Source organism: Streptopelia decaocto, assembly GCF_964273445.1.
Source record: "Streptopelia decaocto genome assembly, chromosome: 10".
Lineage (NCBI taxonomy): Eukaryota > Metazoa > Chordata > Aves > Columbiformes > Columbidae > Streptopelia > Streptopelia decaocto.
Window position 1 is genome coordinate 10,867,786 of NC_138665.1, and position 27,658 is coordinate 10,895,443.

Genomic DNA, 27,658 nt, shown 5'->3' on the forward strand with positions numbered 1-27,658 from the left:
ATTATTGTGCCAGTAATAATTTTTGTTTAGAGTTAACACTTCTAGGCCACAGTAATATCTGATGCTAATTCACATATTAGCTTGTGTTCTGATTTGGTGTGGAATGTGTTACAGCCAGTGGTGGGGTTTTTCTGAGAACAGACAAATTTTGCAGGTAGCATAAGAACCCCTTTAAATATGTTAGAAGGTGACAATTTTCATGCTATAGATCTGCTTAGCAGGGTAGTGTGCAGGTCCATAGACTTCCATGTGGAAGCAGCTTTTCTTCCTCTATTGTTCTTTTTTTTTCCCCCTAATTAGTAAGATGGAGTAGCAGGCTTAGTTTTTATTAGCAATAAAATCTAAGATCTTTAGAATCACTTTGTATTTCAAGCTCATATTTGGGATGAGCAGTACTAGTGTGCTGCCAATATCAGTTTGCATCAGTTTGTCCTTAAATTTGCGTTTCTGATTCGCTGGGAAATTATGCCATGTAGTCAGTGTGACTGTCTAATTTCACTCTGGTCTGCTGCTTCTATATTAGTATAGCAAACTAAAATGATTTTATTTTATTCCAGGTCTTATCCTGGATTCATCCTGAGAGCCAAGCAACAATAACTCGATGCAGTCAGCCATCAGTAGGCCCAAATGATAAGCGTTGCAAAGAAGATGAAAAATATTTGCAGACAATTATGGATGCCAATGCTCAGTCACATAAACTTATCATCTTTGATGCCAGACAGAATAGTGTTGCAGATACAAACAAGGTAGGTTGGTATCATAACCAGCATTAGCAGTGCTATCCTTATTAGAAGGCTGAAAATTGAGTAAGAGATGAGGCTGAGGAGAACTTGGTGTTGAAAAGTGATTAAAAAGGCTCTCTAAAAAGGACACAGGAAGGAAGGTAAGTTGCTTGTAGCATTCTGGAAAGCCCATCAGGAATTGAAGGCAGTATGAAGACACAGCTGAGAAATTATACAGTAAAGCCCACAGAAGACCAAAGGTTTCAGTAGTAAAAAGAGGAAGGTGTATGGGTATATTATCAAGTGTAGCCTAAAATAAATACCCTAGTGCTTCTTAGGAAAACAAAAGCCAAAATACGTTGTTATGAGTATTAAAATAATCCTTTATCTCAGAAAATCCTGAAATATGACTCTCTCAAGCTTATACTGAAGTCCTGTACATATTCTTTGCTTTATCTGTTTTTACTTTTTGAATGACAGGCAAAAGGTGGAGGATATGAAAGTGAAAGTGCCTACCCAAATGCGGAGCTGGTCTTTCTGGAAATTCATAATATACATGTAATGAGAGAATCCCTGCGTAAACTTAAAGAAATAGTTTATCCTACTATTGATGAGACTCGGTGGTTATCAAATGTGGACTCCACACATTGGCTGGAATATATAAGGGTAAAATACTTTTGATGTGAAATATCAATTTTTTTTTTTTAAACCATGTTTTTAACTTGCATTTCTGAAAATATTACTAAATAATGTCTAGATTCAAGCATGTTGCTTTGATCAGGATAATTATGTAAAAAGGCTTTATTTTTAATGGTCACTTAGAACATAGCATTTTAAACATTCCGTAATAACTTTATATTTCCAGTTTTATGTATGGTAGGTAATGAGTTAATTCCTAATAGCACAGTATCATATTTAGTGTTGGATAATGTTTTGTTTTATTGAGAGGGAATATTTGTGAGCAGTCCGGGGTTATCCTTGCTTTTTGGAAGAATGCCCTGGGAACTTCAGATAATATTTGCACAACTGCCAAAAGGACTTGACTGTGAATTCTGCAGTCTTTCTCATCCTTCCCTCCTTCAATGCAATGTTAGTGTCCATGTGTTGTCAGGCACCTACATTTTCATGGGTTGTTTATAGTCAGTGCTCTACTGGGTTGTAATCTGCTCTATTATTTAACATAACATTAAAATAAATCACTACCATTCTCAGTTTTACAGTCTGTTTCACTAACCTCTGAAAGGCTTTTAGAATAGATTATTTCATTACCACATTCATTCCCCTGTTTATGATGAATATGAATGGAGTGGAATTTGTGTTATTAGCAACTGGCTCAAATGTCACTCATGCAAAACGTATTTGGGACTGTTCATTAGTTTTACTCTTCTATTAACTGGTGCTTGCTAACTGCTGCAGGAGAACCAGTAGAGGGAGCAAATACTTAAGAATTAAACAAATTTAATTATCTTTTGGGAACAGTTTAATTTTCACGTTCTCTTGAAGTTGTACTATTTCAAACAGCTTTGAGAATTGAGTATCTGGAAACCTTCTCTTATCACCTTTCTAAGGCTCAGGTGGTGGCAGGAATGGACCTCGATACCACTGCTGCTCAGATGACAATAGCATAACAATTTGAAATTTCACTTAAATTATTTTAAAGAGTTGACACGTGTAACATTCTTCATGAATCTGTCCCATAAGTGATACTTCACGTTATGGTGTTGATGGCACGAACTGCAGTCTGATTTCTTAGAAGCTGACATTGGTGTGTTAACGGTGTTGATAGCATCTCCTTGTGCATTTATCCAAGAATTGCTTGCCTTCCTGTTTGATTTGACTTGTAATAGCAATCAAGAAATCCACAGCTTTACTGTAATGTATCTTCTGTTTTCTGGGCTCAGACCAGTGTGTCTGTGTCCCAGTTTAATGCGATACATTACTGGAAGTTCACCTTCCTAGTGCTGGGCACCCACAGCACTTTGAATCAGGTCCAGGAGTGTCTGGGGAGGCACCGGTAGCATCTGTGTGTTTGTGTAGAGACAGTAGTAATGCAGGAGTAGAGTCATTTAGTGCTTTTTGCACATGCAGGATGTTTCCTTATGCCCTCCAGGGTACTTTCCGTCTTGTGCTATTAATTTTAAACCATTCTCATTTTCTAAACCAATCCAAAGCCAGCTATTCATTAGGAGCCTTAACTGAAGTATTGTGATGCTTGCTAAGTTTTGAAACATCTATAAAGAATAATAATAGTTTGTGGAGGAAACTGTTTTCTAAAGGATTTTGTCCAAAGTAGAGTAAAATGCTTCACCTACTCCACAGATATTTACTGAATTAATAGTAACTCTGGTTTCTGTTTCCCATTCTCTGCTTATTGCCTGTATCTCTTATATCCTTTTATTTTTGTCTGTTATCTTTCAGAGACATCTGTGTTCTCTTAAGGACAATTTAGAGCAAACTATGGCATACCTGTATGTTATATAGATTAGTTTTCTGCCTTTATTGAAGACCAAACTTTTAATATTTGCACTTTTTTTTAGTACAGTAGAGCTTTGTAACTGAAGTAATTGACAATTAACTAGTTCAGACCATAAGTTCTGTTCTCCCATAGATGCATTTGTGTGGTTTCCTGATATTTCCATCCTGGCATCCTTCATTTTTACCATAAAAGATACCATAAGTGAAAGATAATCAATGAAAATTGTCTCTAAAGCATGGTTCTTGAAATGGCTTTGAAGACTGATCTTGTGAACAGCTTCTGCAGGGGATGCTGTCTTTCCTGCTTCCCAGAAGATGTTTTTACATGCCTGGGAAGGGAAAAACGCAAGTATTTTGCAAGATTCCACTTTCTGATGTTGGAATGCAGAATAGGAATTTCTCTGTTGTCCTGTTCTAGTGGTTGGCTTTTTTCATATATTTTTCAGTGTCATGATAGGTCATGTTACAGAGACAAATCTTCACAGGAGACAGATTATTCAAGATTTTAAGAAACTGCAGAGCAGCAGAAGAGAACAAGAGAGGGTATTTTTGTGAGGGAGAATAACAAATTCACACAGGTGATCTGAGCCCTGTGCCATCTCCATCCTTGGCTCTCCAGCGTGCTTCTGAATCCACGCTGCTCATGGCTTCGATACAATGTGGACTTCATGCACCAGCAGCTCAGCACAGGCTCTCAGCGAGGCAGTGCTGGGTTTGTTTGGATTGTATTTTTATTCAGATTAGCTGGATAGTTTGTCCCTTTCTTTAAACTTAGTAGCTGAGAACTGAAAGCTGGGGAAGAAAGAGTGATTGATCATTGTGAAAATGAACTTTAAAAACATCGAACGTTCAGTTTTTTGAATAGGTTAATGTGTCTTTTCATAATGATACAGAATTTCAGATTAAATTTAGGGAAGGATTCCCAGGTTCTTTGGGTACGTGCTACGAATAAAGGAGAGCTGGTAAGAATTCCCTCCTGAACAACAGACTGCACACAGTTTTTGTACTCCTAGGAGTATGCATACCACTATCTGGAAAGCTCCGATTTAAAACAATGTTGTCCAGATGATTATGTAATTAATCTTAAATTTTAAAGTATATTAACCTTAAGAGTATAAAAATTATAACTTTTTATAGTATTTTGATTACTATTTAATATGCGTGTTTATTTTTGTTTATTAAAGATGCTTCTTGCTGGAGCAGTAAGAATTGCGGATAAAATTGAATCTGGTAAAACATCTGTAGTGGTACATTGCAGTGATGGCTGGGATCGAACTGCACAGCTTACCGCGCTGGCTATGCTTATGCTGGACAGCTATTACAGAACTATCAAGGGGTTTGAAGTTCTTATAGAAAAAGAATGGATAAGTTTTGGACACCGATTTGCAATGGTAAGCTGAAAGATTTAATGTGCAGTTTGTCACCTGCAGGGCTTTTCTTTTGAACAGCATGTTTTATCACTGTACTCTGCTGCGTTTTAGTTATCATCTCTGGTGTCCTTCTTCTAATGGTGTGAGCGTGTCAGAGAATTGTGACCTGTTTGTTTTTAACAGGAAATCTGTATGTGAGGTATAATATAATGTAAATAAGAATTAAGTGGCTTCAACATAATAGTTTAAAAAATCACGTTTTTTTATGAGTAAGAGAGCTTGTAACACATTGCTCCATCTTTAACAATCTTATGAATGGAGAAACAAGGAAAACAAAGTGTCTAGAAGGTAAAATTGCTGGAGCCATTACTCTGGTTTAAGGTTGAAGTGTTTATTTAACACATGGGCTAGTGGGGAATTAGGACATAAATTATTATGACATTTTGTGGGCTCTGACTCTAAGATGGTTTAGGAGAAATCACGTGTAGTTATGGCAGGTGGATATGGAATAACTGTTGTTTCAGTACAGTCTTAGTAAATACCTACCAGTTTGACCTGTTGGTAAAATAGAAATAAGTGGCTGTGCAGTGAAAGATGGGGAAACAACTGGCACAGCTTTGACCAAGTGTCTTTCCAGCTCTACTCAGTAGCAAAGGCATGTCCATAAGTGAATATTTGGGTGCATTTTAGTAGCTGAAAAATACAGGTTAGCATTATGGAAGATTTGCTTGTCTTGTTCACCATTGGAACATATTTAAGAGTTACTCAGCTTTGAAGTGTTGTGGTGGTACTGCAAATACGATAGACTGAAACGCAAAACTTGTTTTGACTTTCAGCGAGTAGGACATGGAGATGATGATCATGCTGATGCAGACAGATCTCCCATCTTCCTTCAGTTCATCGACTGTGTTTGGCAAATGACAAAGCAGGTAAAATGCTTAAGAATGTATTTCTATGAGGTCTCAGTCTTTACCTTGGAAATGTAATTCATGTAGGAGAACACATTCCTTTGCAGAGCAGTAGCGTGTTTTCCTGAAGCTGGTCGTGCTATGGCTGCACCGTGCGAACTTAGGGAAGCTTTTTGCTCCTAGTAAGATACAAGGAGCTAGAGTGGAAGTATTGACTTGAACCCAAAATTCTAGGAGTCCTTTTTGTTTAAAATAGGCTTTAAAAGGATCCTCTGATTACGTAAATGAGGATTATTGATGAGATAAATGATTTGCATTGCATATGCACTGATGGAGTAAATGTTCGTATGGATATATATTGTCCTTAAGAAACAGCAAAAATCCAGGCTGATTTTTTAATGGAGGGGAGGAGACGGTTCTTCTATATATGTTTTGAATGTGAAATGTAAGATAATGTTGGCATCACTATGCATACGGGACAGCATTTCTAAGATACAAGCCTATTCTCAGATAAGTTTTCTTACTTCCAACACTGTTTTTACCTCAGAATCGGGATCAGAATCGGGAGATCTTTGAAACCAGTGATATTTAAAATATCAAAATATCAAAGTTCTCGTTTTTTTTTCAGAATATGTGAAATTATAGAACGGCTTTAGCCTTCATTTTGCTTATTTGTACCTCCATGACCGTCAATTTTTCTGAGCTTTTATATTGCTGTTCTTTAATGAGGTTACTGAAGTAGGTTGTTCACATGAAGGCTTTATCTTCAGGTAAATTAGAAGTGCTTGACTCCTTTTTTTCTTTTTCTTTTTTTTCTTATTGAAGCCTAACAGAGATCTGGGCTTTTATGGTGAAAGCTATTATACTGAATAAAGTCTACATAGTATCTGATCTGTTTTGAAGAGAGGAGGGTAACTGTTTGGTTCCATATGAAGTTAGCATTTCCAGATCTCTTACCTTAGTCTTCTTGTTCTGAACATGGTTCTTAAAAACTCGCATCATAGTTTCCAAAACTTGTAATACTTGTCCAGAGTCCCTTGAAGACTTTCTGTGTATCTGTATTTCAGCATTAATGTGCTGTTTACTATGGCTGGAGAAAACAAATGAAACCTTTTGCCCCTCTCTCGGAGGACAGCTAATGACAATAGCAAAGAGAAGCAGTTCTGAACACCTGGTAGGAACAAAAGTCCTCTGGGGAGATCCTTAATTGAGAGCAGCTTCCTCTATTTTTGTGATCTGTCTTGCTGCCTCCTATTTCTTGCTATAAACAGTTTAGTTCCGTCTAGTTCAAAAAAAAAAGAGGATTTGGGGCAAGGAGGAGTCTGTGAAACATTTTGCCAGTGCCACATGTGTTCAAAACCTGGACCAGAAACTGTTCTGAAATTCAGGAACAGCAGCAGCATTGAAAAATCATTAATGTTACAGCAGGGCAAAAAATTGAAAACATTCTTGGACAGTTTTTGCCCACTTATTTTTAGTTTTTGGTCAACTTCAACACCTAGACAATAGATGTTAAGATTGTGATAACCTTGACAGGGGCCTATGAAAACCAGGATTCTACGTTATCCTTGTGTACATCACTTGCTCATAAAACATTGCTAGTTTCATGCTTTAGAATCTATGGTAAACATATGTGAAATGTTCCAAAGCTTGAATAAATGTTAATGACTGTGGGAGGGTGTAAGGGCTTGGGCTTGGATGTGGGCTCAAAGCAAGGAAATTTTCTCTTCCAGGCTTTGAGAACTGCATTCTTGAAACAGGTGACTTAATACAGTGAGAGAATCTCTAATTTCCCACTAAGATGCAAATTTCCGGATACCTTCAGACAATGAAACTTAATCCTTAACAGCCTCATATTTTCCCTTTTGTTTTATGGTCTTCATGACACACAAATACAGTAATAGAGAACTTGAGAGGAGTACATTCATATCAGATTTTAATAAAAAACATATGGTGAAGTGTTTTCCCTGCTCTGTTAGTAAATTCTGATGATGTTGAATAGCAGATGTCAAATTGGAAAGGCCACATGTCATCTGATTAGGTACTGATGCCCTCTTAAAAATGAAACAAAACTAAAATTAGCAAGTAGCATTGCAGCATGCACAGTGCCCACATAGGATGAAGGTATATTTAAAATTGGTAGAAAGTTGCACCCCGTTTGTTACCAGATATCATCCTTTGCCAGAGGTGCATTCCTCACTAGATGCAGTAGTGTACTCTGTTATGATATCCAGTGTTCAGTTAACCCAATTCAGTCCGATTGCACAATCGTAAGAACTGTTCCGCAAAGCTGATTAAAAAGCAGGTTTATTTTCTGTGTCATCTATCATCAGACTTTTGCACAGGATAATTCTTCTTTTTAAACAGCTCCTTTACAAAAGCTCCCAACAACTCCAGCAGCATCAAGTGGGAGATTTTAATGACCCATGTGTTCTCTCACAATTAGTGGATTTGACAAGAAGTAAATTTTCATTTGGGGAATTTTTCCACCTGAATCTTCAAACAGACGCTAATGGGCTTGGAACTACAGATGAAAGCATTTTTAGGTCAGTGATTTTTCAGCAGTGGTAATAGAAGCTTTACAGTCTTGATACATCAGCTCCAACAGTTCATCTCTTGTATCCAAAGACAGAGTTTCAATAAAATGCTATCACTTATTAATAAATTAGTTGGAGTGCAACCACTGATGTATGGAATTTTGAATATGCTTCACTGGATTGGAATAGCAGCCATGTCGGCATCCATCTGATTACTGTGAGCCCGTCACAACACAGAACCCAAATGTGACAAGGCTCATTAAGTGCTTTCAGTTAGAGAGAGTCCCTTTAGGAGAGGCTTTGTCTTCAAAGTTATTTTGAAATATCATTTTGATCCTTTGCAAATTATTTGTGCTCTCTGTATCTGATTGCTGCTTTGGGCTGGACGCAGGAGATTGAGGTCTGAGAGCTACTGAATTTTCTCCTGACTCGGTTCGACGCACCTGCTTATCAAGTTATGTTCATCCTTTTACAAAATCATAGCTGTGTTTTTAACATCATCGTATTGTAATTGAGTTTTGGCTTGATTTCCTAGAGAGAAGAAAGTGCTGTAAGTGATAACTTTTGAACATGACTGAAAAAGATAATTTGATAATTCCTGTATGTTTTATGAAAACAAATGGGTAGGTGATTGAAAACAAACCAGTGATTTGAGCGGGAAGCCCCGGTGCATAACCTGTAGCAGAGTCACACTCATTTTGTGAGCCATGATATTGATAATTTCTCTTCTCAAAATTTTCAGTTGAAATTTGGTATATCTTAGCTTGAGAAGTCTTGGAAAGAGAATGTTTTTGCAATGTCTGACTTAAATCTGTCTTCTTTTAAAAGAACATTGCTTAAAACATAGATCTTTCTGCGTTTAATACAAGCACACCTATTGTGTATTATTCATCTCTTTATATTCAACATGAATAAACATTTGCCCTTCATAAATCACAGATGACACTGAAGAGGAGTTTCTGGATCAGCTAGTTCAGCCGCAGTCCCAATTGCTGTGTTCTTCCTCCTAACTATGCTTGTCGTGTCTTTTTTTTATTTGAAGTAGCTCTCGAGTCACTCATGCCAAGGTGTTCGGTGTTCTTCAGTGGCACATGACAGAAACCAGTCTACTGCTTTCTTCAGATCTGAAATATTGACTAGAGATTGCTCCATATAGCAGGAAATTCTTATGAACCTGTAACTTTGCATTTTAGACTTCAGTAAAGATTTACTCCTTTAGTGGGAATGGACAAAAATTGTTTCATTTATCCTGAAAATTAGTCTCTTATTCTCTTTAACGGGAATGAGATAAATGCTACTTCGTAAGTTTTCCTTTAGTCTTCTAATTTGTTTTTTCTTCTAAATGTTTTTAATTCCATATCTGTGTTTGAGACCCTTGTCATACTGAATGCAAAGTTATTTTGACACATCAAGCAGTTGCCATATGCAGTTCTGTCATAAAATTTGATTGAAGAAAGACCTTTTCCATCTGAAGAGGTAGCAACCCATGCAGTTTGCATTCGTTTCTTCTTTCATGATTTTTAGAGCACTACAGATTAAGATAGATCTTAAAGATTTTGAGTATTTGCAAATTTCTAACCCTGTTTCCTAGAATGTATCAAGTAACTTCTTACAAACAAAATACCTGGTGGTGCTCAGTGGAATAACAGGTCTTTCATTTCAGATGTACAGGATTTGTTTTCCAATATAAAAGAAGAGGGATTAAAGGCTTATTGTACAAAGCTGATGGTAAATTAAAGGGGTGAAATGGACTAAAGTAACTTACTTGGTTAGAAATTAAAAGAAACATTTTAAATATAAGTTAAGCACATCGTACATGCAGTAGTCTTTATTATCCAATTCATTGAGTGTTAGAGTAGGAAAGAGAACTCTTCAATGTCATCATCATATATTTTTTCCCCAAAATGATTTATTGTCCTGTAACAAGAGAGATGAAGCATAAGTTGAGGACAGTTTGGGGTGGGTTATAATAGAATACTTTTAGAGCCCCTTAAAATGAATTGCTTTGTGTCACCAGTTTCACATTAGCTAATGTTTCTGCGTTTGTACTCTAGTATACTTGCATCAAGAATGTAAGGTTTGTCTCTGATGAGTATTTATAAAGAAGTAAGCAGGTGAAATTTATTATTGCAATGGAAGGTACTGAAATTGGGAATTTTCCTGAAAATGCTCACTAAATAAGAAAAAAAATCTTATCTGAATATTTTGATTATTTCTTATGTTTGAGTTTCTTCCTTTCTACACTGCTTAAGAAAAAAAGTTTATAGTAATTTTACCAATTTTTTATTTCAGTTTCCTGCAGCCTTTGAATTCAACGAGTTATTTTTGATCACCATTCTGGATCATCTTTACAGTTGTCTCTTTGGGACATTCTTATGCAACTGTGAAAAAGAGAGGTTAAAAGAGGTAAATAGCGTAATACACTATTGTATTGTATATGTTCAGGGGGTTGAGGGTACTGGAAAGTCCTCTTTCAGATATTTGTAGCCACCATATATAATTTTAAGTAATCATTATCAAATTATAATAGCATTTCTTGTGCTGTTCACTTAACAGCATAATCAGATGGAACTTATGGTTGAAAAGCACAGAAATGTAAAATATCTAAATAAATGAAGTTAGGACTCAGTGAAATACTTTGAGTTTGGAACGAAAATTTAAGAAATTGTTTGTTAATATTCCAAGTACACTGTTGCTTACTTTTGGCTTTGTTGTTTTTAATACTTCGTATTTTTTTAAAGTAAGTAACAATTCCTTGCCATATTTAGCTTTGCTTTTTTTTTTGTTTGTCTCTACTCCTTCTGTAAGGAAAAAGTTGCATATAAATACCACAAGATGGAGCTGAATAACATGTTCTCAACAAATGCAGGGTTCCCAGGCAGCTTTCTTTCATTAATGAATAGTCACATGCAATTCTGAATAAAGAAATGCAATTTAAGACACAGTGATAGTAGAAACACATGCTTTACAACACTGAAAGCGTGTAAAATTGCAAGATGAATCTGATGTAAATTCAGATTTCCAGTCTTCGATCTAACCATGATTATGCTGATTACATTTAGAATAATACAACTTTCAGAAGTGCAAATAAAGATAAAATAGGCATTTTAAAACATAATACCAATTGATAGGAGCAAATAGTGAGAGTGGGAGAATTGAATAATTATTTTTCACAGGTGTTGTTTTGGATCTTCCAAACTGTATATCTCTTCACTGGTTTTCTTGGCAAAGCTAATTTAATTTTATTTTTGTAGTTGGTCGGCATGTAACCATATATTTAAGTAACTTTAACCATTGCTGTAAGTGACGAGCCGTAGAGCTTTCTTTCGCTCAACTATACCTTAGTGTCTTTGAAAGCAGCATGCCTGAATGTCCTTTCTCAGCTAACCTTGGACCAGAGTAAGTGTTTGAAAGTTTTGCTAAAGTTTTAAGAGTGTTTAGTGATCAGCTACTGGAAGTGTTCTTGAAGTGCCTGCAGTTTTCTAGTAGATAAGGTGAATGTGACAGGTAAAATTACTGATATGTAGATATTAACTTCATATTTCAAGGTTTTGTGATCCACATAATTTATTATTGTGGTTTTTTTTTTTCTCCAATCAGGAAGTAAGCACAAAGACTGTATCGCTGTGGTCCTACATAAACAGCCAGTTAGATGAGTTCACAAATCCTTTCTATGTGAACTATGAAAACCATGTCCTGTATCCTGTTGCCAGCCTGAACCATTTGGAACTATGGGTGAACTACTATGTTCGATGGAACCCAAGGATGCGGCCTCAGGTATGAGCTTTCATGTGGTTTTTATATTTTAGTGAAGACCACAGAGATTTAAAAAAAAAAAATAATAGTTTTCATAGTGTTGAATGCAGCATTTAATTTCAAAAGTGCTCATCTCTTGCACGTATTTCAGCTGATAGGAAAAAGGTGATTTTCTCAAAGAAGATGCGGGATGTGTAAACTTGGTAAATGAAGTTTTCATTAAAGTCACTGGTAGAAAAGGGAGTTACAGTATCACTTTACTGGCTGAGAAAGGTAACAGATTAGCAGTCTTTGTTGTCAGAAGATTACTTTTATAACACTTTGTAACACTTTTAAATACTTTTATTGTCTTCACCTTCTTGTAGACTTAGTGTACCTTTGTTTTTAATAATGTTTTACCTTTTACCAGCAGTGATAGAAAATATAGCAGCAGTTCCTGAAAGAATCTCGGACCAAGTACTGACTCATTTTGTAGGGTCTCTAAACTCATCACACACATGCTTGTTTTCAATTGACCTTTACGGTTTCAAGCTGGCTTGCTAAACATCAAACACGCCCTATATACATGCTCATTGATTCATCCAGTTTTTTTTCTTATAAGTAATGTCTGCTATTCAGAAAAATCTGAATTTCTTCAGACAGATACTCTACATGCTCTCATGCTTAGAGTTCTGAAGAAGGAACATTCAGTTTGTGTCACAACTGTAATATATCTGAGGCTGCTATGCCATCTCTTTATTGAGGTAACATTCCAAGGTACCCCCAAGCATATTATGATAAATTACCTGTATTAAGTGACTGCTCAAAAGCTGCTTTCATCTTCTAGCAGTTAGAATGAGATGTGAGTGTCAATTTTTTTAGACATCCACAAGTCAGAGGCGGTTGTCAAAGGTGGTGTTCTAAGGCAGGTTTGAAGGACAGTGCACTGGTAGAAGTCCAGGCATATGAGAAATACTTTTTAAGGTCCTGGAAAAGTCTGGATTGCTTTCGTGCTCACTGAGATGTTTCATCTGAGCTGCCTTGTTTCCTTTGCTGCTTGTATTTTTAGTTGGTGTAGTCCTATGACTGTTAGGTACCTGTTGGGTGTTAGCATGTGTTTGGAAAGAAAGTGTATTTTAATCTTTATGGTTTTGAAGTAAAATTGTCAACTGCTTTTTAGCAAAATATCATCGTTCCCTTATCCTATTTGCTGAAAAACATTTGTGTGGTTGACGCATATTTTAGGATAATCAACCCACAGCAATGTCAGTTTATTACTTGTATTTAATTGAGATCTGTAGGCCCTGAAAGCGAGCAGGCTTGCTAAAAACACCTCCCGGTCCAAAAGAGGTGAGGGTGGGGAAGAGATGACATGATGAGAAAGTATCAGACCTGTCACGTATTCAGTGGCAGGCTCTGCTCGCTGCCTCTCTGTTGGGGAGCGCTCTGGCACGGCTGAGTCACTGATCTTCACTGGGCTTTGAGAACAGACCCCTCAAATCAGCAGGCTGAGGGAACAAAATTTGATGATCCTGGTAAACGCTTTAACTTTACTACCACCTTCTTTTCTTGAAGAACTAATACAACTGTATTGACTTTTTAGATCTACCACATTAGCTTTGTCTTGTGAAGATTCATCACGCCTTTTCTCTTGTGTCTGGCCTGCATTTATGTGATATTTGTGACAAATATTCAGAAATTTGCTGCAGAAATTACAGTTATTTCTTGCAGGATTGTGTTTTCCAATCTAATTATGAAAGCACAAACTCACGCAAACAAGTAAATAACAGTCTTTGTAATCACAATATACAGTTTGCTTTCTTCTGTATTTGCATTGTCTAGTTTCACACCCTGTTAGCTGATTGAGTAGCATTCAGAGCCTTTCAGAAACAGCAAAAAGACAATCACTATTGCAACACCCAGCAGGTCTTCACTTATCTTCAGTGAAAAATTTCTTAAAAAAACAGTTGATTTGTTAAAAGAACAGATATCTCAGCCTGCTGAGAAAAGGTGGTTTTGTTGAATAAATTTTAATGTGGTTCTTTTGTTTTTCAACTAGAATAAGAGAAAGTTAAATATTTAATGTTAATGAAGAGCTCTCTAATGAACAGCAATTCAAGGCAACTTCATGTTCTCTTGTATCAGCTGCAAAAACTTCTTTAGGAAATGACAAAATGTTTATTGTTTTCTAGGAGCTCACCATAAAGCAGAAATGCCCAATTACATGAGTTCAAGGGAAGATAAAGAATAGTCCTTTAATATAATCAGAACGGATGTTTGATACCCATTATCAACCATGTTTATGTTACAGGAGAGGAAACTGACAAGAGCAAAAGGGCAGTTTTTGGACTGAGGCAATATTTTAGGTTTTCTAATTTCAGCTTTATTAATCAGTGAGGCCTGAATTTTTAAATGGACTGAGAGAAAATAATCATTGCACTTCATTGACTTTTCTATTGGAAATTAGGATACATTTCCTTTCATTTTTTTAAATTTGAAAATTACAGAATGCTAACTGGAGATAAGTGTTTATTTTTGTTTTGTTGTGCTCTGTCTTCAAATCTCTGTCTCTCATCAGAACTCGTAACAATACAGTAAGGTCTGATCATATTCGTCATTGCACTAGGACATAGAGTTCAGAGTTATTATGTTCTGTAAAAAAAAGACTGCTTATAATGATATATCTTCAGTTCTATCTAAGTTTTGTGGAAGGCTGAATTGGTGGTTTCTATGGTGTTCATTTGCATCAAGAGCCTTGTTTTAGAATTACAGCTGTATTACAATAGGTGCTGTGCAATTAGGTGACACACAGTCTCCTTCCACAGGGTTCAAAGCTTAAGTGTCTGAGAAGTCAATAACATGGCAAATTCAGGGTTAAATGTGGGTGTTTCTTGTAGATTCCCTCTTTGCTAAACTGTGCTTCAACAAGATCATTCGAATTCTTAAGTAAAATAAAATGTTCCTTGGTTTCAGTTTGGAGGTGTTACATCATTATTGACTTCTTGTCCCAAGAAAATTAGATAGATTTTAGTCCTGTCTTATTTGAGTTCATTGACTGAGAAGAGGTGTCAGGAAAAGGAATTGCCTTGTGGATCAGATAGCTGAGTGTTGCCCTAGCTGAGGAGATTTCAGCCCTGCACTTACCGCAGAGTTTCTTGTGAGACAAAGCAAGTTTCTTACAGTACCTGATAGTTTCTCTCTATCTGGGTGACAAAGTCAAGATTTCCAGAGTCTGTTTTACGGCAGGTAACTTTATCTGCAGATAAAACTCTCAGCATTCAATTGATAAGGAATAAAATACAGACTAACTGTTTATCCTGTGTGCTGAAAATGTCTGTAGTTATTTAAGGGGAACAAAAAAGATTGGTATCCTGTAATAAGCACGGCATCAGAACATGCACAGAAACTGAGAAACTATTACTGTACAAATATTCTTCATTTGGGGGAGTTTCTAACTTATTTTGAAGAGCAAGCATGAAAAGCATTGCTCTATCAGATGTCTAAATCTAAATGGGCTGTAGGCTTTAACAAGCAATGGTATCAGCTCTAGCATGTAGAGTTTCCTGAGTCTGGAAATCTATGCAGTTGTTTGCAAAAGCCTCTGTTCCAGTTCCTCACATGATAGGATTCATAATTTCTGTTTGCTAGTCAAAGGCTCGGCGGTTTCGCCTGGCTTCCCAGGAGCATACCTCTACATTAAGTGTGGAAGTATTGATTATTATTGAAAACAGCTGTTTTCATCCTTTGAGATTGCCTTTTTCTATGAGTATACTGTTAACTAGGTTTCAAAAGCAAGTCTGTCAGGGTTCCAGCTCTTCATAAAGAGGAACAAAAAGCTGAAGTGAAAGATATTGTTGTCTTTCCAATGCACAGAGTAGGTTTTTGAAAAAGTGACAAGACAAGCAATGAATTTAAAATAACCATTTTCCTCTGCCTCCTTTCTTCCCTGTTGCTAAAATAAAACAGATAAAGTATACTCACTGGGAAAGAGAAAATGCATTCACTGTTGAACAATTTTCATGTGAATGACTGTCCTTGAGCTAGTACAGTAATACACAGTAGATATCCATCCAATTAAGACTTGGCCGTACTGTAAGTGAGTAGCTATTATAATTTCTTTTATAACTATCCTTGTATTGACAAATTTTGCTATCCAAAAGCACTCCAGAATCCTGAAGGATTACTTAGGAATGCAAACCTGAAAATCAGTGCTGAAAGTGAACTGCAGTGATTCTGTGAAGAGGAAGGTTTGAATTTCTTAGGAAATGAAGCTGTCTTATGTCTAGATTTTTTAATGTGTTGTTGTATGTATATTGTATAGCATAATCATAGTTTCTGTGTGGGTATAACTAAAAAAAACAACCAGCTTTTTCTTTCCTCAAGTCCTCATCCAGCAGGAATAATTGATTATGACTCTGAAGTGGTGTGTTCTGAGAGTTACAGTACATCAGGTTCTGTTTTCAATATACACATGGATCACTCAGTTTAAAAAATGGTTTCATATCAGTGGTATTTGAAGCAATAAAGATTGTTTATTTAGCAGTGGTTAAGTACTTTTCAGCTCATTACAGGCAATAGGTACCTTATCTTTAAAGTGTAGGAAAAGTATCTGCTTTTGAATGAAATAGGCAGCAAAGGTGGCTAATCGGGAAAATAAAGCCCCAGCCATTTTAACTGATTAATTTGCAGGAACCTACAATTGTTCTGTCTGAGTGAAGAACACTACTTGGCTCACCCAATTCTGCAGCGTTTTGCTGTTTGTTATTGGTTGGCGGTGCGGGGGGGGGGGTTCAAATACTGCAAGTATCAGTAGCTGTGGGAGAATGATATCAGGTCTTTGAGAGGAAAGAGGCTGCTCATACCAGAGAGAAGAAACTCTCTGGAGAGACAGGGAATATTACGGATAAAGAAGGGAAGTGAAAAGAAGCAAGTAGCAGGGAAGAAGTGCAAGAGCAGAAAGTAGATATAGAAGGTGAATAGACTGGGGAGAGGGTGGAGATCTTAAGTTTAATAACGGGTTGATGCAGAAAAGCTGGACTGGAAACTTAGAAGTATGTTGAGATGGGCAAAAATGCGAATTGTTGAAAGGCTAGAAAAAACTGAGAACTTCAGTAAATGAAATATTCCTGATTAGTTGATTTAAAAGAAAAAATATTTACCAAAAAAATAGTCCCTAACCATGACTCAATAGAGAGGAGTAATGGAACAAAAATAGGGATTTGAATGGGAAAGGACTACAAAACTTGGTGAGAGCTTAAAACCAAACAAAAAGGTGCTAGGAAGTGGCTGGGAAAAGTTGGTTATGGAGGGGAGAAGGGAACAACATGCAGTCTCAGTCATATTGTTCTTAGTTTCTGAGTCAATATTACAGTAGCAATTAAAAGGAAACAAACAAAAACCACTAAAAAATCTTCTTGAGGTGTTGCAGGTAAATTCTTCTCCAGCTTTTACAGCGCCAGGTTTTTGGTTAATGCCTGGGGGGGAAGGTCAGACTTCCCAAGGGTCCACTGCTTCGTGCTGCTGGCAAACTCCTTACTCTTGTGGCTGCTTGGGTTGTATTGCTGACTGTAGAGATGTAAGTGCCAGTTTTGTTTTGGATTGATCAACATCTAATCTGGTTTTAGTAAATTTTATGTGATTAGATAAATCTAATCTTATGTCTTATAAATAGTCATATGACATAATTTTTTAATTAGGTTAGCCCACCAAAATCTGTTAAAATCTTGCATATTCACCTTCATGTTCCTAATTTATTTTTTACTGGAGTATTTTTTTAAATAACAGAAATTAAATTTATTGTTTTTCAGCACATTGAGGTAGTAGTTTGAATACCATGTGTAAAACATCCTGAGGACCTACTGAGCAATGGCCCAGCCAGTTTTCCAGTGGGCTCCTCTCGTGCTGCAGAAGCGGGTCCTTGATTTCCCCTGGAGTAGGGGCAGAAATGCTGGGACCTGGCTGCAGGGGCCGCCTGTTGCTTAGCAGCATCGCTGCGGCAACACGCGGGGAAGCTGCTGTTACAAAGGGAAGGATGCACACTCTTCTGAAAATCTATATCGATACACTGGAGCACAGCAGCAAAAAATAACTTGAGTGTGACGGGGTGGTGGGTCCAGAGTTGCCTTTTGAGCTTCCACTCTTAATTTAAGAGGCAGGATGAGAGAGTAGGAAACAGTACATCTGCTGTCAGACTCCCAATAAATTCATCTCAGTCAAATCAATTATATGATTTCTTAAGAAGACTGTAATAACAGCTTGCCAAGGAGACACTACTTGTGCTCTGCAAGTATACACTTCTAGGGTTAAAGTGGTAACAAGATCTTTTAATAAACAACCATCTCCAAACTTCTTGTTCCTTACAGAATCTGTCACTCTTCAACTTCCTTTTATTCTAAACAGTGGCAAAGCAAAAGAGAACCTCGTTCACAGCAAGCCATTACAGGTGTCATTGTGAAGGTTGATGGACCTATTCCTTGCTGAAAGGAGCTTTATTTGAGAGAGGAATCGCATGCTGGAATATAATGGTGTGGAGTGACAAAAATGGAGATAGTTGTCTGTAAGAATTCGCACAGGATGGTATGAGAAAACACTGGCAGCAACAAGTCTTTAGGAAACATGGAAATGAAATAAGCTTATTTTTCTTTCATTCTTTTCAAGGCTTTGAACATGCTTCATCCTCTTTCTCCTCCTTCCAAGATAGTAGGAAGCCGCATCATTCCAGTTCTATTTCGTTGTCTTAACAGTTTCATTAAAAAAAATACATGTGACTTGAGATTGAGGCTTAGTTTTTGGCATTTTCTCCCTTTTTCTCCTCTAGCATCATTGTGTCTTCATTTTTTTCACATTTATATTTGCTACTTTTCTCAAAAAGGGAAAGTTATATTAGAAGAATTTAAGACATCAGGGGAAAAGCAGCTGTTAATGGCGTGCTGCTTTTCAGATGTTTGTATAAGAACTTCTTTAATACTTTTCATATATTTCAGCTGCCTATACTGCCCTTTTCTTAACACATGAGTATATAATTCTAACATGGACCTTTGTCAATAAATGAATTACTGTCAGCTGCTTGGAAGCACTCAGAAAGTGCAAAAGATTTTTCCAGACTGAATTTGGCATGTTATTTCAATAAATTAAAGTACCTATCAGAAGTTTAGTGTGTGAAATCTCATTTTGGACTTCATTGTTTTACATCAATGATGCTGAGTTAGATGGCAAACAACAAGGATCTTCTCCTGGGAAACACTTGACATTAGAAAACCATTCCTGTTAACACTACCGTATGAAATAGTGAGATGATGTTTATGCAGAACTGTCTTGCAGTGTTAATATCTAACATGCACTTACTAAGAGATGGCCAACATTTTAAAGGCGACCCCCATTTTTTTCTTCCTTTATAAGACCCTAATCTGCCTTGCCTACAGCTTTACCAGACTCTAATGATCTCTACTGAGTAACCAAGTGTATGTCTGGCTGAATTGTTTTTTAAAACTTCATCTGAGAAGGCTCAGTTGCTTATGAGAATGTGACTAAGAAAAATGTTCTCCCATATGAAAATATTGGTATTATAGACTTCTTTGTTGGGGGAAGGGTACATTTTTCTGTAAATATTCCATCTCTAGGGCAAATGTGAGATTTCAGTAAGAGAGATTATGTTTCAGAAATGTGCCTCCTTATATCCTGGAAGAAATGCATCCAATTTTGAAGCCCGAGGCTGGAACAATCTCCGTGAGTTCTCAAGGACTGAGAATAGATGAGAGTGAAAGGACTGAGAGATGGATTTGATACACAGTCTGAGGGAGTTGTGACGAACTGGGAATAGGAACTAAGAGTGAATAATGCTCCAACTGCTGGAGGTCTTTGCTTTCTGTTCAACCCATGGAATACAATCTGAGAATTAGGCTGGAGGGGGCCTGGCTGGAGATAAAGAATTGCCCCATGTGTGAGGGAGCAGGTTGCTGCTCTGGAGAAATGAAGTTTCTCCTCCCTTTACCACAAGATTCCTCTGTTGTAAGGGGGATAACTGGAGCACAGTTGTCACCATGTGCGTGCTCCTTATTTACTGGGAGTCCTGCTTGATACCCACAGGGCCAAATTGCAGAATTCTGAACTTATCTGTTAAACCGATTTGAAATCCAAGGTACGCAAAATGAGGAGGTGCTTGCTTCAGATCCTTGTCTGTAAAAGTGGAGTGTTAGTGCTCCCATACCTCATTAGGGTGCTGCAGAAATAAATCTGTTTCTTGACATGAGATGAAAGTACAGAAAAGGAAACTTAAGCATTTTAAGTACAGAAGAATGAATAAAGGATGGGGTCAGACACTGCAAAGAAAACTAAATATTGAATAACTGCTCACTAATTGAGTAGCATCAAACTGTGTGCTGAAAAAATGGTTAATACAAGGGAGAAGCTGGTATTTTTTATTTAGCCAACTATTTTATACGGATGTACAAGAAGGCCGAATTAAGTTTGGAGATGCAATCTTCATTCTGACACCTCTTTTGGTGGCGTAATTTTGCAACCTTAATGTTGTAGAGTTTTTTGTCTGACTTCACTATAGACAGACTTTGAAAATGTCATTATTATTGTTTAGCTAATTTATTTAAAGATAGTCCTGTTCTTTGAGATGGATGCGTGGGGAGAACAGCACTTCGTGTCAAAGTTTGAGCACATGTTGAATTGTGTTCTAGGGGAATGCTGAGGAAGGCTCGAGCTGTGCAGCCACGCTCCTCCTCCTTGAAGCACTTTACACAGCAAGCCAAGTTCTGCAGCGGCTGTTGTGTACTGGATCCTGAAAGGATTTGTAGTGCTTTCCCCAAAGCCAGTTGTATGGAATTGCCTTTTAGGAGTGTTTGAGCACCGTGCAGTGGAACACACTGGCTAATGCCCGTGTGAAAGGTGTCTAAGAGAAATTGGCCTGTTAAGCTGAATCATGATGAAGCTGTGCAGAAATCAGGTGTAAAAATCTCCCGTGACCCAGGGCTTGCGTGACTAATGGTACCAATGGTAAATCGCTCTGTTACAGACCTAAGTGTTCTAGGAAAATGTCTTCATAGAGGAGAAATCTGAAGTGGGAGTGTATGAGGAAGGAATCTTTTACTTGAGGAAAGGAAAAAAAAAAAGGTGGAAAGGGGGCACTAATTGAAATGTGAATTTTCTGTAGTGTGTATTACAGGATCTTGGACAAAATGCATCACCAGCCTCATTTTTGCCATGGTTTTAGGTGTATACATTTTCTCTAGACCACCTCAGAAAAACGCAATTTGTTTTCTGGAGGGTGTGCTTTGTGTTTGATTAGTGAAGGAGGCTGCTGTCTGTAGGCTTGTAGCCTCATGTGCTAAAGAATTTGTATGGTAGATGCAGGAGAAAATTGCATGAAGAGAAGAAATTAATTGCATAGCAAAAGCAGAACTCCAGGGTTATTGGGAGCCTGGTAGTGGGCAGCAATTGTTCTGCTGAAGGCTCAAAAAGTTATGCTTTTAAAATTGCTGTAGATGACATGCTGGATGAATTGATGACTCCCAGGGTACTGGGAGCAGCACTTTGTGAACACACTGAAGCTTCTGTTCATGGGCTAAGCCACAAACAAGAAAAAAGTATATGGCCAAAAAGATGTTGACCTAAACCAGACTGATACTATTTTATTAAGTTAGAAGTCAAGTTAGAAATGAAATGGTATTTTCCTGTTTCAGAAACATGAGTGTTAGATTTTGAAAATGTCAACATCAAATGCATGGATTTTTGATTATTTTTTTTTTAAAGCCTGAATTCACAAAACTCTAAATTGTGACTGAGTTATGTGATGGCAAGAAGATAAACCCTTCCTGGTTTTTGATACATTTTTCACATAGCACCCTGTGAGGATGTCATGCTCAGGTGTGTGTCCTCGCCTTGTCATCACTTTTAAGCAGTAGGACGCAATGGTGAGTGAATGCAGTTCCCCATAGCCTGGCATTCTGGAATCCCAGGGTATAAATTACTTACAACATCCAGCAATCCAGAAGTTTCCCATCGCTGCAGTTCCCCATGATTGTTTTGCCAGCCCAGTTAAATTATTTTCCTATCTTGCTCTGTGCAAAAGCTGTAAACAATTAGAGATTATACAGGATAAAATAAATTAAAAGCAATTTATGGTCCAACTTTTTTGGCCTTTCTGTGGCATTTGGAAGAAGGGGAATTCTCTTTGTGCTTGTCTGAGATAACAGATCCAGCTGCAAAAATCAGTATGGCTTGTGTCTTCCTTTGGCCATGACATAGTTGAGTGTTCCAGATGAATGTGAAAAATGCCGAGACATCTGATGCGGAGAGGTGCATCTCTAATGCTTTTTGGGCACTGTCAGGTGTAGAGGCAGAAACCTGATCCACTTCTACAAAAGGTTTATCAGAGTGTGGCTCTGGGAGGTCCATTACAAGCACAGTTCACTTGGCTGCTGCACTTTTCTCCCTGACAAGCTGGAAGGGGTCAGACTCTTGGAAAGATGCCTGGTTAGAAGAGTAACAAGATGCTCTGTACGGAGCCAGCTTTGTGAACTCTGCTCTCTTTACAAAATCAGTTCTGTCCCAGCAGGCAGGGGAAAGTTCCTGGGAAAGGCATTTTAAGTTCAACTGAAAGTGGTATTGAAAAGGTATACAGGTATATTTATTGGAATATGTTTGGCATCCCATCAAGACCATTTGCTGATAGTCTTTTCAGTAGGTTTCCTGCCAACTGTGGTGTCAGAAAGGGACAGTTTGCTGAAATGTTTCATTTCAAATTACTAAAAAAACCACTTTCCCTAAGTATTGATGTACTGAAATTCATAGATTCATTGTGTTACTGAAGGAAACAGTGGAAGCATTGCTTGAGAAGAGATAATAAATCAGCATGAGAGTCAAAGTAAGCCTTTTCTTTCTTCACCTGGCAGGTTCCAATCCATCAAAATCTTAAAGAGCTGCTCGCCATCCGGACAGAGCTTCAGAAGAAGGTTGAAGATTTGCAGCGAGAAGCTGCTACACGATCCATTTCTTCCTCCTCCGATAGAGGTTCATCCCCTTCCCATTCAGCCACACCGGTGCACACCTCTGTGTGATGTGTAACAAAAGCCATGTGAAAAAATATGTGTCAGGTAATACAGAGAGGAGGGTGAAATGTTTTTCCCGTCACAAAGGATTCTGAGTGACTTGTAATTGCTATGATCTACATGCCTTACTCTGTGTCTGATATTATCATGATAAGGCCAAAAAGAGCTTCAATAGATGTGATGTATTTTCTTGTTGGCAGTTCCCACATGTGTTTTGACATCTCTAGCTAAATCACCAATTGTGAAATGAAACTTTGTTTTGAGCAACTAACAATTTAACCATCCTAAAAAGGAATCCATCTGCCAAGCAGACAGAAAAATGCCTCTCATGCTGCCTAGGGTACCATGCCTGGTTGAGAGAATCAGTCTAAATGCCACATGATGCTTATACAGAACACAGAATGTTTTTCTGAATGGGAGCTCCTTATTTCACTCAGTATTTTTTTTTTTTTTTGGCTAGAGCAATTTATTTTTTTAGGTGATTAATGCACTTGGAAATAGATTTTAAAATAAATGTTTTCCAGTGTAGTCAGTTTTACATGTTGACTAAATATGCCATTAAAAGTGGATGGAGTTAAGCTGGATTTATCAAGTATACAACACTGACTTGTATGATGTAATATATTTGGTAAAGCATGTATTTTAGGTTTTTTAATGCCTTTTGTACAAGTTGAAATAAAGTCTTTTGACTGTTTAGCTTATTGTTCACTTTCAGCCTCCTGAGTGAGGGGTAAACTTACTCATGTCAAAGTCTTGTACAAAGTAAAAGTTTGTTTTCTAGCAAATGGTAATATTTGGGTTTGGAATGCCACCCAGCTGTGTAAATTGTATAGTCTGTATAGCTCCACATTTTGTTAAGCGCGTTTTGTTTTAAAGTGTACACATAAAATGCAAAGCTGTGTCCATTTATATACATGTGTATGTGATGGTAAACATACGCATACTCCTGTGGTTTTAAGTGGTAAGTTCAGAAAATGGATCCTGCCTGTCCAAACTCTCTGAAGACCTTAACTCGTAATGACTTTGTTTGACAAAGTTTTTGAATAATACGATCTTAATTGGTTTTCTTGAAATAAAGCCTCTTGGATTTTTGTTTTTCTTTTTTTTTTTTTTTAAATTGCTGCTAGCAGTTTTTTCTGTAAAGTGGATAATTTAATGGTGTTTTCATATAAAATATATATTCCCAACTGTCTTTCATCTCCCCCCCAAAATATTCATATCTGAGAGATTTACTTACTGTAACATCCAACCTTTAAAAAAAATTATTCGATGGCCTTCTTGGAAGTCCCAGAAATGGTGCATGCTGACGGTTTTCCCTGGATTGTTTTCCTTGCTGTGTTTCATGAGAATCTGGTTCTTCTCCTTAGGACACTTAAATCCTGCAGCTCTGCTTTTTGACTTGTGCTTGTATTGCTCCAAGTTCTGCTGGTGGGAATTAAACCCTGTGCTTAAGAGCCAATTGATTCTATACACTGATTGTGGTTTTTACTGTCTGTGCTGGTTTGACAGAAAATGAGTTAATTTTCTTCATGCAGTTAGAAACCTTTCCTTTTCATAGCTAGCATGGTTGTTATTTGGACTTAGTTTGAGAACAAGAAGATAACACCCTAGCACAGCGCTATTGTTTTTAATTACTGTGATCTGAGAACCAAGGACATTCTGAATGCTCGCGCACAGGTGTGAGGCATCGAGGAAGGGGGCACGGATGGGGCAGAGCCTGACTGACATCCAGACTGATCAACAGGAGTATTCCAGCCGTTAGCATCATGCTCCAGATTTAAGAGTGGGGCCTTCCAGTTGGCTCTTCTGCTTCTTCTCCTCTTGCTTGCTCTGGGGCGCAGCCGGGCGAGTTTCAGTCGGAATGTTTAGCCTTTTGCCATTTCGCAGAGGCCTCTGGGCTTTTCTGCCTTTTTCCTCCTTTCTCTCTCTGGGACCGGCTTTAGGACCAGGTTTGGCTTTGCTGGGACTGGCTGCTCAGTTGTGGACAGAGCTCATGAGGAATTGCCTTGAGTATCTTTTATTTCTATTTTATATACATATATATTTACTACTAGTGTATTAGTGTGTTTTTTTAATTAAACTGTCCTCATCTCAATCCAAGTTTCTCCCTTCCCTTTTGATTCTCTCCCCTATTGGGGGGGTGAGGGTGGGGGTGAGCGAGCGGCTATCGTGGTTGTATTGCCAGCTTGGGTTAAACCACGACACTGTCTGTGAGCATTCATTTATTACTGTGCATTTGTTCTTAATATGTGATGGCACTTTCCTGTTTCTCTGCACTGATAGATGTAGTGTATAGTTAATGAGTCGGGTGAGCTGATGTGCCGTACCCAGGCTCACACGTTCACTGTGCAGCGCAGGGTATCTCAGCATGTCCTTTTTATTACAGTGAATGCTTTTGATCATAGATACTCACCTACAAGCACAAAGTTGAGGGAGGCTTGCAATGTTGCATCTCTTAATCAACCTTAGGCTTTTTACAAAAAGGCAAAAGATGTTTTGCTGTGAAAACGGTTCTGCTGAACAGTATGCCAGCAGGGAATTTTACATTGCCAAAATATGTTGAGCTGCTAGTGAGTTAAACTCTTCCATACTCTAGATTTCCTTGACATTTTAACTGTATATTAAAGTAAAACACATTATCTCTAAAACGCAGTGCTGAAGAAAATCTTTTGAAGTTTTCTTCTATTGCTGCTAATAATCACAGCACTTTCTCTATAATTATTGTAAAAGTGATGACTGGATTAGCTTGGGCATTCTGAGATTTTTAAAGCTTGGATGGATTCCTAAAGCTGGAATCTAAGAATTCAGTTTTGTATAGAAGAATACCAGTTATTTCAGCGGACTGGCTGGTTATCCACAAGTTTCCCTATGGCTTAGTGAGTCTTTGCTGATCTGAAGGGAGAGCCCTGGGGAAGGGTCCTGCTGTGGTGTGTGTGGGCACAGTGGATGTTTCCGTATGTACAGAGCATGGAAATTTTCAAAGATATTAGATAGTTAGATATGCTAGTTACAAGCATAGTTTTATATTGAAGAGGTGACTGTCTTTGTGCTGTATCTGACTCTTTCTATTTTTAATAAGGCAGTACTGAAGTGGTTGAGGAAAGAGCAGAACCCTGTTCCCTGTCTGATGCACCTTGAACAGAACTATTAACTTCTGATTCAAAAGCTGGACCTTTTTTTGCTTTTGTTTTTGGTTTTGACTCTGGTGAGTATAAAGAGAATGTGCAAAGGCAGCGAGCAGTTAAGTTTGACCTGTAGGATTTTCTTGTCGTCCTAGAATGGGCTAAAGCTTTGGTAACCAACTGAAACATTATTTGATTGTAAAGTAAGTTAAAATGAACCATCAGCATCAGACACTTGGCCATTTTAGTCCTGTTTCAGAGCTGAAATCCACTATTTAATCCCTTGTAGATAAAAGTAATCTTTTTGTCGTTCCACTGAAATGGAAGGCGGTTTTTAAAGCTGGTAAACACTCCTATCTGCTTGGTTTTGTTCCCTGCGTAGGCAGCTTCCCTCTCAAGGAGTTAAAGCTTTAAACAAGAAGTGTTTATTTTTTTCTCTTATTTTCCGAGAAAAGCTGTATTAAGTCATGTGTGTTATGTTTTATGGCTGGTTCTCTAAAAGCTGGAAATATGGGATCAACGACTCCCATTCACTGAGCCCCACAGTAAAGGACAAAGTAAAACTGGGCAATTTAGAGCATTCCCCCTGTGAAGCATTTATGTTAAAAAGGAAAAACTAGTGTCCATTTACTGAGAGATCACATCTGCTGAACTAACTGGTTATTGGAGATCTTTTTACTGTCAGATCTTGTGCACTTGGGAAGAAAGAATTTTATTTCTATATGAAGTATGGGTTAGAATTAGCTAGTTTGAAATATAAACCAGCTTTTTTTTGACTGTGACACTAAGCACTGCATCATTATACAAAAGTCAAAAGCTTAGTTCGCACTACATGAGAGATTCATGTACTGGACATGAAATGAAAACAAAACAAAACAAAACAAACCTGCAGGAAACCCAGGGCAGCAAAAAGGACCAAAATCCAGCTGTGCTGAGTGCAGGACACGGGGCACTGCCCAGAGTTTAGCTGCTGGGGAACCAGGAGAGCATCTGCATGTGTGTGTGCACGTACTGCATTATTATCATTAAATTAAAGTCTGAATAATTAGATTTGTTTTCTCACAAAGTCCAATTTGGTTTTGGCTTTGTGGGGTTTTTTTGTTCGATTGGTTTGGTTTGTTGTGGGTTTGTTTTGTTTTGTTGTTTTGTGGTGGTTTATGGTTTTGTTTGGTTTTAGTTTGGTTTGGTTTTGGCTTTTTGAAGTCCTTAGTGTAGTTATGGAGGAGGTTACGTGCAAAGGTGGTGAAGGGCCTGGAGCACAAGTCTGATGAGCTGCTGAGGGAACTGGGGCTGTTCAGCCTGGAGAACAGGAGCTGAGGGGAGACCTTGTCACTGCCTACAACTACCTGAAAGGAGGTTGTAGCATGGAGGGGGTTGGTCTCCTCTCCCAAGTAGCAAGTGATGGGACAAGAGGAAATGGCCTCAAGTTGCACCAGGGGAGGTTCAGATTGGATATTAGGAAAAAATTCTTCATGGAAAGGGTTGTCAGACATTGGAACAAGCTGCCCAGGGCAGTGGTGGAGGCACCATCCCCGGAGAGGTTTAAAAGACACAGAGATGAGGTTCTTAGGGACATGGGTCAGTGGTGGACTTGGCAGTGCTGGGTTAATAGTTGGACTTGATGATCTTGAAGGTCTTTTCCAAACTAAATGATTCTTTAATTCTATGATTTGCAGTTTACTTCCAACAAGAAAAAAACAAAAAAAACCAAAAAAAACCAAACAACAAAAAT

At 37.8% G+C, this 27,658-nt stretch overlaps 1 protein-coding gene across 2 annotated transcripts in view; it reads left to right on the top strand.

Moving 5' to 3' along the window:
- MTMR1 (myotubularin related protein 1) overlaps positions 1 to 23,915 on the top strand; it is a 36,436-nt gene extending 12,521 nt beyond the window's left edge. For both annotated transcript variants that reach the window (XM_082061801.1, XM_082061802.1), the window contains 7 exons: positions 558 to 746; positions 1,203 to 1,388; positions 4,382 to 4,588; positions 5,404 to 5,496; positions 10,305 to 10,418; positions 11,613 to 11,789; positions 22,649 to 23,915. In XM_082061801.1, coding sequence (XP_081917927.1) covers positions 558 to 746; positions 1,203 to 1,388; positions 4,382 to 4,588; positions 5,404 to 5,496; positions 10,305 to 10,418; positions 11,613 to 11,789; positions 22,649 to 22,813 — 1,131 coding nt within the window. In that variant the 3' untranslated portion in view covers positions 22,814 to 23,915. The remainder of the gene's footprint in view (positions 1 to 557; positions 747 to 1,202; positions 1,389 to 4,381; positions 4,589 to 5,403; positions 5,497 to 10,304; positions 10,419 to 11,612; positions 11,790 to 22,648) is intronic.
- The last annotated feature ends 3,743 nt before the right edge of the window (positions 23,916 to 27,658 follow it).